Source organism: Capra hircus, chromosome 19 (genome assembly GCF_001704415.2).
Source record: "Capra hircus breed San Clemente chromosome 19, ASM170441v1, whole genome shotgun sequence".
Taxonomy (NCBI): Eukaryota; Metazoa; Chordata; class Mammalia; order Artiodactyla; family Bovidae; genus Capra; species Capra hircus.
This window is the reverse complement of record NC_030826.1, coordinates 47,748,997-47,766,418: the sequence shown is the minus strand read 5'-3', so window position 1 is coordinate 47,766,418 and position 17,422 is coordinate 47,748,997. Positions and strand designations below refer to the sequence as shown.

The 17,422-nt window shown below is 60.0% G+C and overlaps 2 protein-coding genes across 4 annotated transcripts in view; both read left to right on the top strand.

Annotated features, from left to right (window-relative positions):
• SCN4A (sodium voltage-gated channel alpha subunit 4) overlaps positions 1-9,316 on the top strand; it is a 52,297-nt gene extending 42,981 nt beyond the window's left edge. Inside the window, exons 16-24 of one of the 2 annotated variants that reach the window (XM_005694000.3) lie at positions 51-205; positions 723-896; positions 975-1,097; positions 2,545-2,823; positions 3,107-3,160; positions 3,363-3,500; positions 4,017-4,121; positions 4,780-5,050; positions 6,076-9,316. In XM_005694000.3, the coding sequence (XP_005694057.2) occupies positions 51-205; positions 723-896; positions 975-1,097; positions 2,545-2,823; positions 3,107-3,160; positions 3,363-3,500; positions 4,017-4,121; positions 4,780-5,050; positions 6,076-7,301 (2,525 nt within the window). In that variant the 3' untranslated portion in view covers positions 7,302-9,316. The remainder of the gene's footprint in view (positions 1-50; positions 206-722; positions 897-974; positions 1,098-2,544; positions 2,824-3,106; positions 3,161-3,362; positions 3,501-4,016; positions 4,122-4,779; positions 5,051-6,075) is intronic. The other variant, XM_013972591.2, reaches the window with a different exon arrangement.
• Positions 13,242-17,213, top strand: CD79B (CD79b molecule). Of its 2 annotated transcripts, XM_005693997.3 has the most exons (7): positions 13,242-13,420; positions 13,804-13,913; positions 14,550-14,603; positions 15,567-15,878; positions 16,107-16,225; positions 16,464-16,505; positions 16,630-17,213. In XM_005693997.3, the coding sequence occupies exons 2-7, from the start codon at positions 13,847-13,849 to the stop codon at positions 16,726-16,728; spliced, it is 693 nt and encodes a 230-aa protein (XP_005694054.1). In that variant the 5' UTR covers positions 13,242-13,420; positions 13,804-13,846; the 3' UTR covers positions 16,729-17,213. The 2 variants fall into 2 exon arrangements, with proteins under 2 accessions (XP_005694054.1, XP_005694055.1); XM_005693998.3 differs by lacking the exon at positions 13,242-13,420 and having other exon boundaries at positions 13,779-13,913; positions 14,553-14,603.

Genomic DNA, 17,422 nt, shown 5'->3' with positions numbered 1-17,422 from the left:
TGCTCCTCAGGCAGCCCATGACGGGTGCCCCTGCCTCCCTCCCTCCCCAGCCTGCGTGCAGCGCTTTCCCTTCCTCTACGTGGACATCTCCCAGGGTCGAGGGAAGAAGTGGTGGACCCTCCGCAGGGCCTGCTTCAAGATCGTCGAGCACAACTGGTTCGAGACCTTCATTGTCTTCATGATCCTGCTTAGCAGTGGGGCCTTGGTAGGTGCCGCCCTGGGGGCTGGGCACGGGCAGGGGCAGGGGCCAGGCCGGAAGCAGGCCGTCCCAGGGCTCCCTCCTTGCCGCACCATGGGAGGCACACTTGCTGGACAGGCCGGAACCCAGAGAGAGAGCCCTGAAGAACTCAGTGCTTCCAGGGTGTGTGGCAGACTGCGCTCATTTTTACAGAGAGGAAGATGGGTTCTGACCCCGCGTGCCTCCCTGGCTTACAGGTCCCGACCAGGGAGCAGGTGGGAAGGGAATGTGGGGTGGGGGGCCAGCCTGTGTCACAGCAGACCCCCCTGCAGGTTAGTGAACATTCCTATCGTTAGGTCTGGGGAAGGGGAGCTGAGGGGCTTCCCCGAACCAGGAACTCCCTTGCTCACCCCCTTGATGGGCACAGGGAGTCTGCCCCCCCTAACCTGACGCCAGTGCCAGACCCCTGGGAACCGGCAGCTGTAGGGACATGGTGGCTGCCCCAGCCTCCGGGCCCTGGTCACCCACCTGCTGGTGCCCCCAGGCCTTCGAGGACATCCACATCGAGCAGCGGCGAGTCATCCGCACCATCCTGGAGTATGCCGACAAGGTCTTCACCTACATCTTCATCCTGGAGATGCTACTCAAGTGGGTGGCCTACGGCTTCAAGGTGTACTTCACCAATGCCTGGTGCTGGCTCGACTTCCTCATTGTGGACGTGAGTCCACCCCACTCCAGCCCGGCCCCACCGCCAGCTCCGGAGGCGCTCCCTGACCACCCACCCTCCCGTTTGCAGGTCTCCATCATCAGCCTGGTGGCCAACTGGCTGGGCTACTCGGAGCTGGGACCCATCAAATCCCTGCGGACACTGCGGGCCCTGCGCCCCCTGAGGGCACTGTCTCGATTCGAGGGCATGAGGGTGGGTGTCGAGGAGGACTGTGAGTAGGGCTAAGGATTGGGGGAGCAGCCACAGCTTGGGAGGGGGCTGGGGGCGTGTCTGTACTCTGGCCACCACTGGGAGTCCAGGTTTGGGGGGTCCCCAGGCAACTGAGGGCAAAAGGAGAAGGGAGTGGCAGAGGATGAGATGGTTAGATAGCATCACTGACTCAATAGACATGAATTTGAGCAAGCTCCGGGAGGTGGTAGAGGACGGACGAGCCTGGCGGGCTACCATCCATGAGGTCGCAGAGAGTCGGACACGACTGAGCGACTGAGCAACGACAACAACAAAAGGCACCCCCACACACCAGCCCAGGTGCGGGTTCCTGCCCGCAGCCCCCTCCTTCACTCCTCTCTGCCACCGCTAGGGGGCAGCAGAGGCTGCAGCCGCTCCCAGGAGGGGCCTGAGGGCACCCAGGCAGGCGAGGAAGGAAAGGTCTGTGGGTTTATAGGTGACTCTCCCCAGCCTCAGACTGGGGCCCCCCAGGGCTCCGAGCCTGCCCATCCGTCCCTCAGCCCCCTGAGGGCGGAAGTGACAGGTAAATACAGGGTTCGGGCAAGACCAAGGGGACTTCCCCGGCCAAGGCTGGAAGTAGGGGTTCTGTTAAGAGCAAGGCCTACTCTGGAGGGGGACAGACTTCCATGAGGCAGATGGTTGCAGGTCAGCAGGGCACTCAGCCTGGTGTCTTCCATACAAGAGCTCAGCCCAGCCAGGGACCCCTCCCCACTGGGGGAAAATGACCTGGCCTTGGCCGCACAGCTGGTTGGTGCCCCAGCCAGGAATAGCATTGCCCTGGGCATCACCGGGCTTACTCCACTCATTTTGTCTGGAGGTCATGAAACCACTTCTCCTTGAAAACAGATAATTCTCAGATTCAGCTCAGCCGGAAACAATGAGGTTGGCCTGTGTGGCCAGGGCTGGCTGGGCACAGAGCTCCAGTCCCCAAGGTTCCTGCTGCTTCAAAGGCTCCGTTCTTTTCTGGGTCTTTGTGTCTAATCCTGTGAGCAGATGAGCCAGGGGGCCAGGTCACGGGGACTGAGTTTCCTATGGGGGCTGAGGAAAGAGTGTTTGTCTCCTGCCTGGTGACCCGTGGCCGGGCTGCTTCCAGAGAAACCCAGCTCCCCACCCTGGGCTGTTGGCTCCAGCGAAGCAGAGAGCCCTCTTCAGCCAGCAGGCCGGCAACCCCCTACCCCTGCTCCCTGCTCCCTGCTCCCACCATCCCCCACCCCCACAAAAAGCCCAGTAGACTTCTCCTGCAGCCTGCGTTCATTCAGACCAGCCCTCCTCCAGGAAGCCTTCCCTGCCTGGTCCCTTGGTTGGTGTGGGTAGGGAGCCCTCTCCCAGAGGAGGCTGGGTGATGCCCCCTACCCTGCTGCCCGGGAGAGGATGTGGCAGTGACTCCCTCCTCCCCACCCCGGCCCCCCAGGTGGTGGTGAATGCCCTCCTGGGAGCCATCCCCTCCATCATGAACGTGCTGCTCGTCTGCCTCATCTTCTGGCTCATCTTCAGCATCATGGGCGTCAACCTGTTTGCTGGCAAGTTCTACTACTGCATCAACACCACCACCTCCGTGAGATTCGACATCTCCGAGGTCAACAACAAGTCCGAGTGCGAGAGCCTGATGCACACGGGCCAGGTCCGCTGGCTCAACGTCAAGGTCAACTACGACAACGTGGGTCTGGGCTATCTCTCGCTCTTGCAGGTGGTGAGTGATGTGCGGCCCCTGCATGAGGCGGGGGTGGAGATGCCCCTGGAATCTCACTGGGACTGAGCCCACGGCCACTCCTCGTTAGGGAATCTCCCACCTGCCTCCAGGGCTGGAGGACCCAGAGGTCGTGTCCATACCTGTCTGTATTTTGATGGTCTGTATTTGATGCCTGCCCAGGGGGACTTGGAGCAGGCAGCTTCTGGGGTGGGCAGGGAGGGAAACTCATGGATGGTGGAAGCAGGGAGCAGCCCCTCCCCTCACACCAACCACACTCTCGCAGGCCACCTTCAAGGGCTGGATGGACATCATGTATGCTGCCGTGGACTCCCGGGAGGTGAGTGGGGGGCCCCGAGATGTGGCTGGTGAGTGAGCCTGGGGAGAGGACTCGGATCCATCCCCACCCCACGCAGCCTCCTCGGGAGCCCCGGGGACCCCACCGCCTACAGGGGTGGGTGGGCTCATAGCAGGACAGGGAGCAGGCAGCGTGTGCCCTGAGCCCACCCCGCATGCCCGCCCCTGGCCTGTGACCGCTGCAGAAGGAAGAGCAGCCGCAGTACGAGGTGAACCTCTACATGTACCTGTATTTCGTCATCTTCATCATCTTCGGCTCCTTCTTCACCCTCAACCTCTTCATTGGCGTCATCATCGACAACTTCAACCAGCAGAAGAAGAAGATGAGTGTCCAGCCCGCCTCCCCCCCGGGTCCTCCCCTCGCTGGGCCCCCTCCTCCCACCCGCTTTGACCACTCCTTCCTCCGTATGTTCACAAACACTGTCCGCGCACCCGATCGAGGCAGAGCCTGGGTTCCGATCCCACCAGGTGACCTTGAACCAGTGACGAGGCCAGTGTGGACCCTGGTTGCCTTCATGAGGCTCATGCTGCCTACTTTGCTGGCTCCTTCTGAGGACCCAGTGAAATACTGATGAAAGGTGGCCCAAAACGGGCCATGAGGGCTGCGCGGGCCCCTTCCCTCTGTCTGTCACCCACCCCCGCTTCTCTGGACCCCTCCGTCCCCCTTCCCTGCCTCCTTCAAGCCCCATCTCTGGCCCTCTAGGCATGTCTCCTTCCCTCTTCCCACCAGGGCCCCCTGCTGGGATGGGGGAGGGCTTTACAGGTGATGTCTGAGGTAGGGAAATCCTAGAAGCTGGGAAGGGGGACTCTCCAACCTTACGGGCTCCATCCCATTGTACTTTGGAGGGAAAGACATCTTCATGACAGAGGAACAGAAGAAGTACTATAACGCCATGAAGAAGCTTGGTTCCAAGAAGCCTCAGAAGCCAATTCCCCGGCCCCAGGTACCAGCCCTCTGGGGCCCTCCCCCTACAGCCCATATGAGGCTCCTGCCCAAGGGGGCCCTGTGCGGGGGATGCAAAAGGTAGCCTGCTCTCTGCCCACCAGGCTGTGTCCCTGGTGTGAGGCTGGGGCCCCCTTCAGGAAGGTTGGGCCCATCTGCTGGGAGGAGCACCTCTCCGTAACGACACACGTCATGTACAGGCAAGCAGCAGCAGCCTGATGAACTCCAGTCACTGGTTTACCCCTTGCCCAACCCTGCACAGCTCCCCCAGCATCCATTCAGCTCCTTAGCTGGTGGCCTCTGGGGGCAAGGGCCCCTGGAGAGGGGAGGAAGAGGATGTCCAGACAGCTCCCCCCGTGAGCAACCACTTCGGGAGAAGGATGAGGGGTTGCTGAGGGCCCTTAATTCGGGAAGAAGTTCCCAGAGAGAGGAAGGAGGCCCACAGACCCCACGGAATGGCCCGTTTCCATGGGCCTCCCCGCCTCCCGCGGCCCTGGCCGACTCCACCACCGGCCCTCACGCCTCCTTTCTCTCTCTCTTTCGCCTCCCCGCCCCCCACACTCTTGGGTCGCGTCCTCCCGCATCTCCTGCCGGCCCACGTCCTGCTCTGACCACGGTCCCCACCCGCCCGCCTCCCTGCACTCCCACCCCTGCTGCAGAACAAGGTCCAGGGCATGGTGTACGACCTGGTGACCAAGCAGGCGTTTGACATCACGATCATGATCCTCATTTGCCTCAACATGGTCACCATGATGGTGGAGACGGACGACCAGAGCCAGCTCAAGGTGGACATCCTGTACAACATCAACATGGTCTTCATCATCATCTTCACGGGCGAGTGCGTGCTCAAGATGCTGGCCCTGCGCCAGTACTACTTCACCGTCGGCTGGAATATCTTCGACTTCGTGGTTGTCATCCTGTCCATTGTGGGTGAGCAGGGCCAGGCTGGGCTAAGTCATTCGGGAAGTCCCGGGGTCCCCCTCCTCGTGTCTACACGCACACCTGCTCATGCACTTGGTAGGCTTTTACACACACACAGACACACACACACACATGCATTTGCGCCCGGTGTCTACACCAAATACACAGAAGCACAGACGGTGGGTTCCCAGGCAGCCCATTACCTGTGCACACACGGCTACAGCTGCAGAAGCATTCACCTGACCTGGAGATGCATGTTCAGGTGCCGATGTGCTTCGGGAAAGACGTAAGAAGATGGTTCCGGGACTTCCCTCATGACCCTGTGGCTAAGACTCTGCACTCCTGATGCAGGGGGCCCAGGTTTGATCCCTGGTCAGGGAACTAGATCCCGCATGCTACAACTAAAGATCCCACATGTTGCAACTAAGACCCATCACAGCCAAATAAATAAAGTCTAAAAAAAGAAGAAGATGGTTCTAGGAGCCTTACGCACAGGAGAGGTGTGTGTAATTATGACAGTAACTAGCTATCATTTATCCATCACTTACAGTTTGCCTGAACTAGGCCATGCACTTCATAGTATTAACTGTGTAATTAGTAATTGTTCCTAACAAATGTCCTGAGACTGGGACCATTGTCACCTCCATCTTACAGATGAGGAAACTGAGTCACAAACCAGGTAGGCGACATGCCCATCTTCACACACCCAGAGCTGTTCTCCCCCTCCCTCTCATCCATGGCATCTGTGAACAGCCTTGGCAATGGGCCTTACCCACCCTCCCATCCACTTTGGCACATCCCACCTCCACCAGGCTGCGTCAGGGCAGAGATGGAGCCCAGGACCCCAAGAGGCCTGGGAGAGTCTAATGGGTCAGGCCACTCGGGCTGTGCACGGAGCGATGAATTTCTATTGCTCCTTCCTGGGGTAGACGAGCCCAGCACTCCATGCCCCATGGAGCCGCGCCTTCCCCTGCTCCCCACCCTGCCGCCCACCCCCAGGGCAGCAGTGCTTCCTCGCCACTTCCTCCCTGCAGGCCTGGCGCTCTCCGACCTGATCCAGAAATACTTCGTATCACCCACGCTGTTCCGTGTGATCCGCCTGGCGCGGATCGGGCGGGTCCTGCGGCTGATCCGCGGGGCCAAGGGCATCCGGACGCTGCTCTTCGCGCTCATGATGTCGCTGCCCGCCCTCTTCAACATCGGCCTCCTCCTCTTCCTGGTCATGTTCATCTACTCCATCTTCGGCATGTCCAACTTCGCCTACGTCAAGAAGGAGTCTGGCATCGACGACATGTTTAACTTCGAGACCTTCGGCAACAGCATCATCTGCCTCTTCGAGATCACCACGTCGGCCGGCTGGGATGGGCTCCTCAACCCCATCCTCAACAGCGGGCCCCCCGACTGTGACCCCAACCTGGAGAACCCGGGCACCAGCATCCGGGGCGACTGCGGCAACCCCTCCATCGGCATCTGCTTCTTCTGCAGCTACATCATCATTTCCTTCCTCATCGTGGTCAACATGTACATTGCCATCATCCTGGAGAACTTCAACGTGGCCACGGAGGAGAGCAGCGAGCCTCTCGGGGAGGACGACTTCGAGATGTTCTACGAGACGTGGGAGAAGTTCGACCCCGACGCCACGCAGTTCATCGACTACAGCCGCCTCTCCGACTTCGTGGACACCCTGCAGGAGCCGCTGAGGATCGCCAAGCCCAACAAGATCAAGCTCATCACGCTGGATCTGCCCATGGTTCCGGGGGACAAGATCCACTGCCTGGACATCCTCTTTGCCCTGACCAAGGAGGTTCTAGGCGACTCTGGGGAGATGGACGCCCTCAAGGAGACCATGGAGGAGAAGTTCATGGCTGCCAACCCCTCCAAGGTCTCCTACGAGCCCATCACCACCACCCTCAAGAGGAAGCACGAGGAAGTGTGCGCCATCAAGATCCAGAGGGCCTACCGCCGGCATCTGCTGCAGCGCTCCGTGAAGCAGGCCTCCTACATGTACCGCCACAACCATGACGGCGGCGGGGACGGGGCCCCCGAGAAGGAGGGGCTGATCGCCGACACCATGAGCAAGATGTACGGCCCCAACAACGGGAACAGCGGTGTGCTGAGCAAAGAGGAGGAGAGGGGCTCCACGGGGGCCCCCGGACCTGCTGTGGGGCTCAGGCCCATCAGCCCCTCCGAAACACCCCTCCCTCCAGCCCCACCCCTGGGGCAGACGGTGCGCCCCGGGGTCAAAGAGTCTCTCGTCTAGCAGGTGGTGGTGAGGTGGCATAGCCCCGAAGGACCCCCTTGGTGCCTGCTGCTGAGGGAGCTAGGGCTCTGCGTCCGGGACTGACCCAGCTCCCTGGTGGGGACAGGCTTTGTCCTTGCTGGGCTGTCACCCAGGCCGTGGAAGGGGGGAATTGTACCTGAGGCCTCCACTCTGGGCCGAGGCCACTGCCTCCGCGATATTTACCTTCAAGTTGCTCTCACCTCCTTGTGGGCCCTGCTGCCCTCCTCACAGACCTGAGGGAGGTCAGAACATCAGAGTCTCTGCTCCCCACTTGGGAGGAGCCGGCCTGTGATGGAGGGATTGGCTGCCCTTCTGCCCCAAGAGTCTTAAGGGCTACTGACCTCTCTGCAGGCAGTGGCTCAGGCCTCCAGCTCCCTCTGGGACAAGGAAGTCTTAACCTCAGTGAGAGCAGACACCTGAGCCCAGGGCCTGCCACCCTGTCCAGCCTCTGGGATGAGGCTCACCCTGCCTGCTCAGGAATTCTCAGGAGAAGGAAAACATCCCTGGTTCAGAAATAGCTCCACATACCAGGTGGAGGGGGTGAGGCGGGGAGGCCACTGGATGCTGAGATATTGGGCTGGGTTGTGGCCCCTGAATCCTTTCCCGATTCATCCATTGCCCAGGCCCTCCGGCTCCCTGGCTGGCCCCTGGGAGAAGAGCAGAAGGGAAGATTCCCCTTGGGAATTATCTTTTTCTAGAAAGCACGATGGGGTAGGTAGCAGGGGTTGGATCCCACCAGTGTATCGCTGCACTGGGGGCTTCCTTGGACTGAGCACCCAGATCTCAGGTGGGGTCGGGGATGCTGGGGCTTGGGAAGAAGATTCCCTCCCTCTCCACCAGTCTTCCTCCTCCATCAGCACTTGGGCTCTGGGCAGCCTCCCTAGCCCCAGGGTCCCCTCCTGACCCCACCCCCACCCCGTTCTCTTCCTCTTGCCTCATCCTTCCTCCCCTCCTCAAAGTGATCCTAGGAATGTTCTAGCTGAGCTCACATTCGAGATTTCAACACTGAGGTGGGCACCGCTCACCTGGCTCAGGCCCAAGCTTCCAACTTCTGGCCACTGGAAACTGTGCAGTGGGTCTCTTGGCACCACTGATCTGGGCTCCCGCGAATAGATAGAGGCCGAGCTTGGAGGAGGGGGTGAGATGCCAGCTCAGGGTCACTGGATTTACTCACCTGTGTGTGTGTGCGTGTGCGTCTGTGAACCACGGTGTCCCATAGAACCTGTACATGCTTTTGTCTATGTGTATATCTGTGTGCTGGAGTGCCTAACCAGTGAGTATGCGTGTGTCTTCTCTGTCGGCCAGTCCGTGGAAGTGTACCTGTGCTGTGAGTGTGTATGTGAGTGTGAACACATGTGGTAAGGGTTGCACATTGAGCCCCTCACCCCACCCCCGCTGCACTTAGTTCCTCTTCTTTTTCTTCTTGTTTCTCGTGAACAGTTTGATTAAAACTCAGGAAGCAGCAAAACCTCCAAACAACATGTGTGTGTGTTTGCTTATGTGCACGCCCACAGGCCGGAGCCTTCCTTTCTGTCTGCCCCGCTCTGCCTGGGCATTCCTTTCTTCCACCGCCTGTGAGGCCACCCTACTGCCTTCTCTTCTCTTCCTCACACCCACTGCCCAGCCCTGCTCCCCGGCCCTGCCTGGGTCCTCTCTGGAAGGAGGCCCCTGCTCCTTCCATCTCTTCCTGCAGCAGTTCCGACTCTTTCTTCAGAAGTTCCTCCAGGGGTCAGCCTCCTCTCCGACCAGCACCCTGCCCACGTCCTTTCCTTCCTTCTCCTTGGGGCCTGGACGAATGTGGCCCCAGAGCCTCAGCCTCTGTTGGACTGAACTCTCTCCACTGGGCCGGGTACAGAGCCAGCATGGCTGAACGGGGTCCAGGCCTCCTGCCTCTGCAGACCCACGGCCATTGCACCTTGTCCGGGTGGGAACAGGCCCAAGCCAGGCCAGCAGAAGGCTCCTTTGTACAGTTCTTATAATAAACCTCCCGGTGCCTCGGATGGGTTCGCTTTTTCCTTCTGTACCTCTGCGTGCGGATGTGGACGGGAGCTGAGGGCGACAAGAAGGGCTGGGGGGTTGGAAACAAGTGGAGAAGCCTTGAGGAGCTGCCAGGAATTGGGGAGGGCAGGATAAGGAGGGCCTCAGCTCCCTCCTCGGGCTCAGTCCGGCTGTCTCCTGCCCCCTCCGAAAGGAGGCTGGAACCCAGCCTCCTCAAGAGGACAGATGAGGTCAGGAGTCGTTCCCTCAGCCCTGCCCACCCCACTAACAGGCAGCACCCACACTGCCCCTCCCTGCCCACAATAGTACCCAGCAAATAGGTGTTGGGACCTGTGTGCCCAGACCCTCCTCTCTGGAAGCTCCCATCACTTTTCTGCCTCACCCAAGGCCTGGGGGTCCACGGTATGGCCCTTCCCTTTCCTGAGGCCCAATCCCCCCGGCCCCAGGATGCTGCCTCTGACCCCAGAGGACCCAGCATCCCATGGACCTATGGCAAAGAGAAATATTCTATAGTGAACTCAGGCCACAATCCCAGTGAGTGAAATATAAGTTTAGATTTAATTCTGCTTTCTGACAGCCAGGGCTGTATTCCTCTAAACTAGTAAATACTTGGTCCCTTTCGAGATTTCTGTATCCCCTATCCCCTTTTCCTGAGTCTTGAGGTTACATGGCTCCCCTGGGGCCTGGGGAGGGGCACCCACAGGCCACCTCAACCTCCCTCAGCCATGTCCTCGAGCCCCTTCCCACCCTGTGGATGTCTTTGCCTGCGGGGTTGGGGTGCCAGCAGGGTTCTCTGAGCCCCCATGGGGGTGCTGAACCCCTTCTCACTTAAAGTTTCTCCAAACCTCGGCTGGGGCTCTCTCCGTCCTCAAGGACAGGAGAACTTGAGAGTGCCCCGAACTATGTTGCCCCTGAGCCTTGAATGGTAGAAGAAAAAGGTACAATCCTGGGTGATAAATGTAACCGAGGTTCCTATTCAGGACCATGTCCTTCCCCCAGATATCAGTGCTACTCACCGCCTCCTGAGGGTGGACTGTGCTTCCACCACGTCACCATGCACTTCAGGTACAAGAGGCCCTTCAAGGCTGACTACTGCCCTGCAAAGGCCAGGTGGCTCAGTGGTGAAGAATCCACCTGCTAATGCAGGAGACTTGGGCTCCATCCCTGGGTCAGGAAGATCCCCTTGAGGAGGAAATGGCAACCCTTCTCCGGTATTCTTGCCTGGGAAATCCCATGGACAGAGAAGCTTGGCAGATTACAGTCCAGGGGGCCTCAGAGAGTCCAACACAACTAAGCCCCTGAGCACACACAAAGAAGGTTTTATTACAGTTATTTGTATTTTGCCTAGAGAAGGAAACTTGGTCCCTGAGAGGTTAAGATTGGGTGTTGCTTAACTGGGGCGCTGTTGGCAGGTAAGGCAGGACAAATCTGCCCCTCCCACTGCTGTGTCTTCACTGCCCCTGGCCCAGGAATGCCAGTGGTGTCCACTGGTCATTTGACCATGGCCACGGCCCTGGAGGGGGCTTCCCTTATAGCTCAGTCGGTAAAGAGTCTGCCTGAAATGCAGGAGACCTGGGTTCGATTCCTGGGTCAGGAAGATCTCCTGGAGAAGGAAATGGCAACCCACTCCAGTATTCTTGCCTGGAGAATCCCATGGCCAGAGGAACGTGGCAGGCTATAGTACATGGGGTCGCAAAGAATCAGACACGATCTAGCAACTAAACCACCATGGCCCAGGAAGGGCTTCCCTGGTAGCTCAGATGGTAAAGAATCTACCTGCAATACAGGAGAGCTGGGTTCGCCTCAATCCCTTGGCCTTGGAGCACTTCCAGAGCTGTCAGTGTGGGGCAGGACCGTCCTTTGTTGAGAATCGCCAGGTAACTGGGGGAGGCTTCCTGGCTGGTGTACTGCAGAGTTACGGGTCAAACCGGCATTCTCTTTTTTGTTTTCAGATATGTGTTCTGTGACTTGGCTTGGTTTCTCTTATTTATCTATTTATTTTGGGTTGTGCTGGGTCTTCGTTGCTGTGCAAGAGCTTTCTCTAGTTGTGGCAAGCAGGGGGTACTCCTCGTCACAGGTCACAGGCTTCTCATTGCAGCGGCTCCTATTGTTGCAGAGCCCAGACTCTAGGCGTGTATGCTCAGTAGCTACTCAGTAGCTACCCTGGTCACACAAGCAGAGTCAGTGAGGAAGGAAGGGCTAGGGGAGGGGCAGAGGTCATTCTTTCCAAACTGAGGCTCTGCCCTCCCCCCACTTCCCAGGGATGCTGGGGGTCCCTGCCCTCTTGCCCCTGAGCTCCTTGTCCATTTTCCCTATACCTCCATCTCTTGTTTTGATGCTGCCTTCCTGGAAAGGTGGGGTGGAAGCTGCCAGATGTCGGGGTGTATGGCCCAGGGCAGCCGGGGGCAGAGGCGGAGATGGGCTTACAAGGCCTCCTGTTCCAGGAAAGAAAAAGCGTCACCAGCCTCGGAAGGAGCTCGGTGCTGTTGTCACTGCGGACGGAACAGCACGGCCCCACCTGTGACAAATAACCCTGTAGACGGTGGGGCCCCCACCCCCTCCTGAAAATAGATCCCTGCCTGGCATGAATGGGAATGAGGTCCAAAGGACACATCTGCATTGCTGCCCACAGGAAATGCAGACATGTGTGTATGTCTGGAGGGTACCCGCTGCATCCCCAACCTCCATGGCCCCCCAGAGGCACCCTCAGCCGCAGACCAGCTCCCAAACCGCGTCCCACCCCACAACTCAGCAGTACACCCGTGTTGGCAGCTACATGCACACGCAAACACATACACACACACACGGGCGCACCCCAACCTTTCTCCACCTTTCTCCCAAATTCGGGGGCCCCCAGCCCCAAAGCTAACCAAGCCCTCCATCACCAGGAGGATGATGGAAGGCTGAATTTCCCCCCATTCCTCTGGGGGAGTCTCCAACCACCCCCACCAGCACCAGGGGCCTGTGGTCCCCATGCTGACCTCAGGTGATGTTTATATTCCTGGGCTGTTTGTTCTGTGAACGGAACATCTGACACCTTTTCAGAGAAATGTTTTTCTCTTCGTTTGGAACATCTGGAACCAGCAAGAACATCTGGGACTGCCGGGAAGAGCTGTTTCTCGGATGGAACCTGAACTCCCCTGTCCCCACTTCCCACAGCTCCGGCCCCAACCTGTGCTCCTCGGGTGGGGAGTGGGGATGCCACTGTACCAGGTGAGGCCTATGCCCAGGACTGAGGGGGCCAGCACCCAGACCTCTGCCTTCTCCACCAGCAACCCTGGCCTGGGTGGTGGGTCCATGTCTCCCGGAACTCAGACCTGCTTGCAGCACAGGCTGCTTGAAAACTAGCGGGTGGTGAAGAGAGTGAGATGTGGGCAGAGGACACAGGATTCAGCATCTTCTTTCCCCTCCTGGGGGGTGAAGGAAGAGATAGAGCAAGGGGCCAAGAGAAAGTAAAGAAGGTGCCATGATACATAAAACTCACAAACTCAGCTGTGGGGCTGAGGGATGCATGCCTGCCATGGGCAGCTGTACAAGTTGTGCACTGAACAAGGGCACCCCCCCCCCCCGAGACCCCAAGGGATGAGGGCTGTGTCTGACCCAGGGGCAGGGGCACATAGTTCAGCTTAGACAAGCTCCTAGACTCTGTGGTTCCATCCGCCTCCCTGCTGACCGATGAGAAAAAACCAGAGAGACTTTCTGTTTCAGAACTTGCAGGCTCCCCCAGACCAGCCTCTTGTCTTCCACTCCAGACCCGTGGAGCTGTGGATAACACTTCTGTGCCCTGAGAGTCCACTGATTGCTGAGTGGTGGGTTTTCAGTAAGCCATCGACACCTAAGTCCACTGTCTTTGGCAGCTCCCAGCAAACTCTGCCAACAAGTGAGCGAGGTGGGGCCTCTCGCCAGAGCCGGGACCAAATCTTCTCCCGAGTGGCTGCCGCTCTTGGCCTGTTCTTGCTCAAGAGCCTCTGTGGCTCCCTTCCTACACAAGGTCAAGCCTCCATCAACTGCCAACATGGCCACCTGCACTCTAGCCAAGAGGCTGGGCTCTGGGTCCATAGCTGTCCCCTCAGCACTCCTACCCCGTCCTTCCTGGATGTGTAAGTTAAAGAGTGTAAATTGGTCCGGGGTGGAAGGGCTGTGACCACATCCATCCACAGGACCCATGTAGATTCAGTTAAGTGCCTGGAACTCTGGACTGAGAGGCCAACGGGCCCCAGGACATGACTTTGGGGGTTGGGATGGGGCCTCAGGGGCCCCTGCCTCCCAGAGGCATCCGCCGCGGACCCCAGCCGCAGTGCCCGAGCCGGGGTGACCCTTGGGTCTTAGCGGCACAGCTGACAAGAAAGCCTGCCCTCCCCCAGGGTCCCCAGAGAGCTGGTGCCTCCCCTGGGTCCCAATTTGCATGGCAGGAAGGGGCCTGGTGGGGAAGAGGCGGGGAGGAGGCAGACTGCAGCCCAGGCAGTTACACGTTTTCCCCCAGGAGCCTCCGTTGTCACGGGCTTGGGGCTGGAGACAGGGTGAGCATGGCAGGGCCGGCGTTGATTCCCGGGCTCAACAACTGGCTGGTGCTGGGGCTGCTGCTCCTTTCAGGTACTGCGAGGGGCCCAGAGGCGCCCTGGTCTCGCTCTTTCCACTGCTTCTGCCTCCTGCTCTCGCCTCCTCCGCCTTCGTCTCTCACTTTTGCTGCCTCCTGTCTCCCTCTGACAGCCCTGGGGACCGGGTCTGTGGGAATCAGCCAGGCTGAGGGGCTGGTGGTCTCTGGAGTCTGCGGCCCCCAGCCCTTCTCTAGCCCGGAGGGGGTCAGGCTGAGCTGGGGGTAAGGGGCTGGTGGCTCTGACTTCAGAGAAGAGCGAGGCTGGGGAGGAAGAATGGAGAGAGGGTTGTTCACCCCCAGGTGCTGCAGGGCCCTGGGTTGGGGAGGCGGTGGAAAGGCCGCCCCCCAGCAGACCTGGGACAGGCCCGCTCCCCACACGGCGCCCTGGTCTGGAAGGCAGTAGAGCCCTCCAGGGGTAACTTCTTCCCTCTCGTCTCATCTAGGAGCCCACTCAAAGGCCGAGGGCAGAAGCGGGGCTGGGAATCAGATCCTCTGGTGACCCCACCCGGCTCTAGTCTCTCCAGGGCAGGGGTCTTGGAGCTAATGTCCTGGGGGGAGGAAGTGGGTCCGGGAACACAGGGGCGAGGCAGCCAACTCCGAGGGACCAGCCCCGCCCACTTCCTCCCACCCAGCAGGTGAGACGGTGCTGGCGGCCAAAACAGAAGACCTGCTCCGGGATCCCAAAGGTCAGCAACTTCCCCTGAACCTTCTGGGAGCAAGTATGTCTGTGTCCAACGTGGGGGTCATTGTCCACGAGCTGCCCTATGGTTGTCCCGGCGCCCTGGCCCCCTTGGGTTCTCCCCATCCCCAGGCCTCCTGGGGGTCTGTCTCCCTCTGTAAGACCTGGCTCTAAAGTTCCTCCAACCCCTACTCCTCCAGGGTCACCCACATCAAACATGAGTCCCAAAGATCAGGGAGGAGGGGATCCCACTGGGGATGCAGGCCTGGGCTGTCTGGCTGGGGAGTTGGGCTTAGCCCCAGCAGGAGCCTGCAACCGTGGGGGCCCCCTACAGGCTGCAGGAGCTTAGGGGTTCCTAGGGCACCCCTGACTGGGGACCAAGCAGGAGGGAGGCTTCCTGGGGCACATGGGTGGTGGGGAGTGTAGCAAGCTGAGAAAGGCATAGGAATAAAAAGAGGAGCAGGACCACGCAGAAGGGGTGACAAGAGAGACATGGGCAGGAGATTGATGCGGGAGCTCTGATTGCCAGGCTGAGGATTTGCGGGGTTACCCTGAGGATTGGGGGCTGGTGTGGGCAGGGAAAGGTGAGAGCACCAGGCCAGGTGAGAGGCTGTCCTGGGGGCCCTCTGGCCTCAGAAGGTGAGGCCTGCATCAGGCTGCTGTAATGGGCATGGAAAGGCATTGGAAGGTTCCAGGCCCTTCTAAAGGAAAATCAAATGGGGAGAGTGGGCCATTAGGAAGGGGCGGGGTCCAGCTGTTTGGCCTGCGGCTCCTCACATGGCTCAGTTTCCCTACACCTCTGCCTCATGACTGTCCCACACTCTGAGAAACAAGGGCAAGCCAGGAGACCAAGCCAGGGGTCATTGCTGCCCGGGACAGGGGCCATGGTTGGGGGATGTGGCAGGCCACGGTCGGCCAGCGGTCCAAAACACAAGGAGCAGGATTTTGACCCCAGCCCTGACACCCACAGGAAACACTTGTTCCCGGATCTGGCAGCACCCACGTTTCGTGGCCAAGAAACGGGGCTCCACAGTGGAGATCAGGTGCCACCTGGAGGATATGGGTGTCGTGAGCTGGTTCCGGAAGCCGAAGCCGGACTCAGAGCCCAAGATATTTCTCCCGGAGGAGGGCCGCATCCTCCAGAACCACAGCAACTCCGAGGCCATCCTCACCATCCTAGGCGTCCAGTTTCAGGACAACGGCATCTACTTCTGCAAGCAGGAGTGCACCAAGGGGACTTCGAGGACAGAGCACGGCTGCGGCACTGAGCTCCGGGTCATGGGTGTGTGTGTGCACCCACCAGCCAGGGCGAGCACGGGGCGCTCCTGGGGCCCCGCCAACACCCACCCCACCCCAGCCCTCCACCAGCAGGAGGGAGGGCCACACCGTGTGGGATGGCTGTGACCCCGGGCACCTGGGGGAGCCGTGGAGAAGCAGGTCCTGAGGGGTCCGGGCCCAAAGTGGGTACATGTCGCACCAAGCCTCACCACGTCCACCCACCTCCCCCCAGGGTTCAGCACCCTGGCCCAGCTGAAGCGGCGGAACACACTGAAAGACGGCATCATCATGATCCAGACCTTGCTCATCATCCTCTTCATCATTGTGCCCATCTTCCTGCTGCTGGACAAGGTGACCGTGGGGGCCGGCCAGGCACCGGCAGGGTCTCCGTCCCCCCAGCCCCAGAGCCCACCCACTGACTCACCCATTCAAACACTCCCTCATTCATCAGCTGTTCTCGCAGAGTGCCCCTCGACCCTGACCCTTCACCCTTCACCCTTCACCCAAGACCAATCTCCCTGGCCCTCCCCAGCCTGGCCCAGCAGTGGGTGGGGGAAGCTAACACTGCTCTCCATCCCTCCCCTGCCAGGATGACAGCAAGGCTGGGATGGAGGAAGATCACACCTATGAGGTAAGGGGCAAGGTGGACCCCCTATACTCCTGGAAGCTCCGAGGGCCGAGGGGGGCAGTCAGAGGCACCATCAGTGTGCGACCAGGGGAGTGTTCAAGGCCTGAGTTCCGTTTCATGTCTCCAGGGCCTGGACATTGACCAGACAGCCACTTACGAAGACATAGTAACTCTGAGGACAGGAGAGGTGAAGTGGTCGGTGGGTGAGCACCCAGGCCAGGAGTGAGGGGCCGGCCCTCCCCATGCTCCTGGGCACAGCCCGCTGGGCCTTAGTGACTGCTTCAGTGCTGTCCCCCTCTTTTTCCTGGACCCCCATCAGCCTCCAAAGCAGGCCCACCAGACCCACCTGCCCCTCCAGCCCTTGGTCCCCATCTCTCACCGAAGGGACTGGCGCAGAAGGGCTGCAGGGCAGTGATTAGGAGCAAGGGGGTCCTCGGGGGCTAGACTGGACCCCGCCTTCCGGGGGTGCTGTGTGGGGGATCCGTGGCCCTGTGAAGGCCAGGGAAGGCAGAGACTTGTCTGGAACCTGCAAGCGGACTCAGAGCAGCCCGGCTTCTCTGGAGAGCCGGGCCAGGGTCACAGCCCACCCCAAGCAGCCGCAGACGGGCCGTGAGAGCTTCGTCCCTCTCCCGTTCTCTCCCGCCCTCCCCCACCCCAGGGAGCTGCTGGCCTTGAGCCCATCCCCCCGTGGAATAAACAGTGTTTCTTGAGAAACAGGCTTGTGACGTCTGTGGTTCTGGGGTGGATAAGGGTACCTGTCTGGGCACAAACGTTCGGGCACCCACGGGCCTGGGGGTGGGGAGGTCCAGCTCAGCTCATGCCCGGCTCTCTCTGAAGGCCCGGTTGGGACCTGTGGTCGTGTCTGCTTTCTTTCCCCGCTCTGACACTGGCGGGACCCCGAATGGAGTGAAGGTCTGACT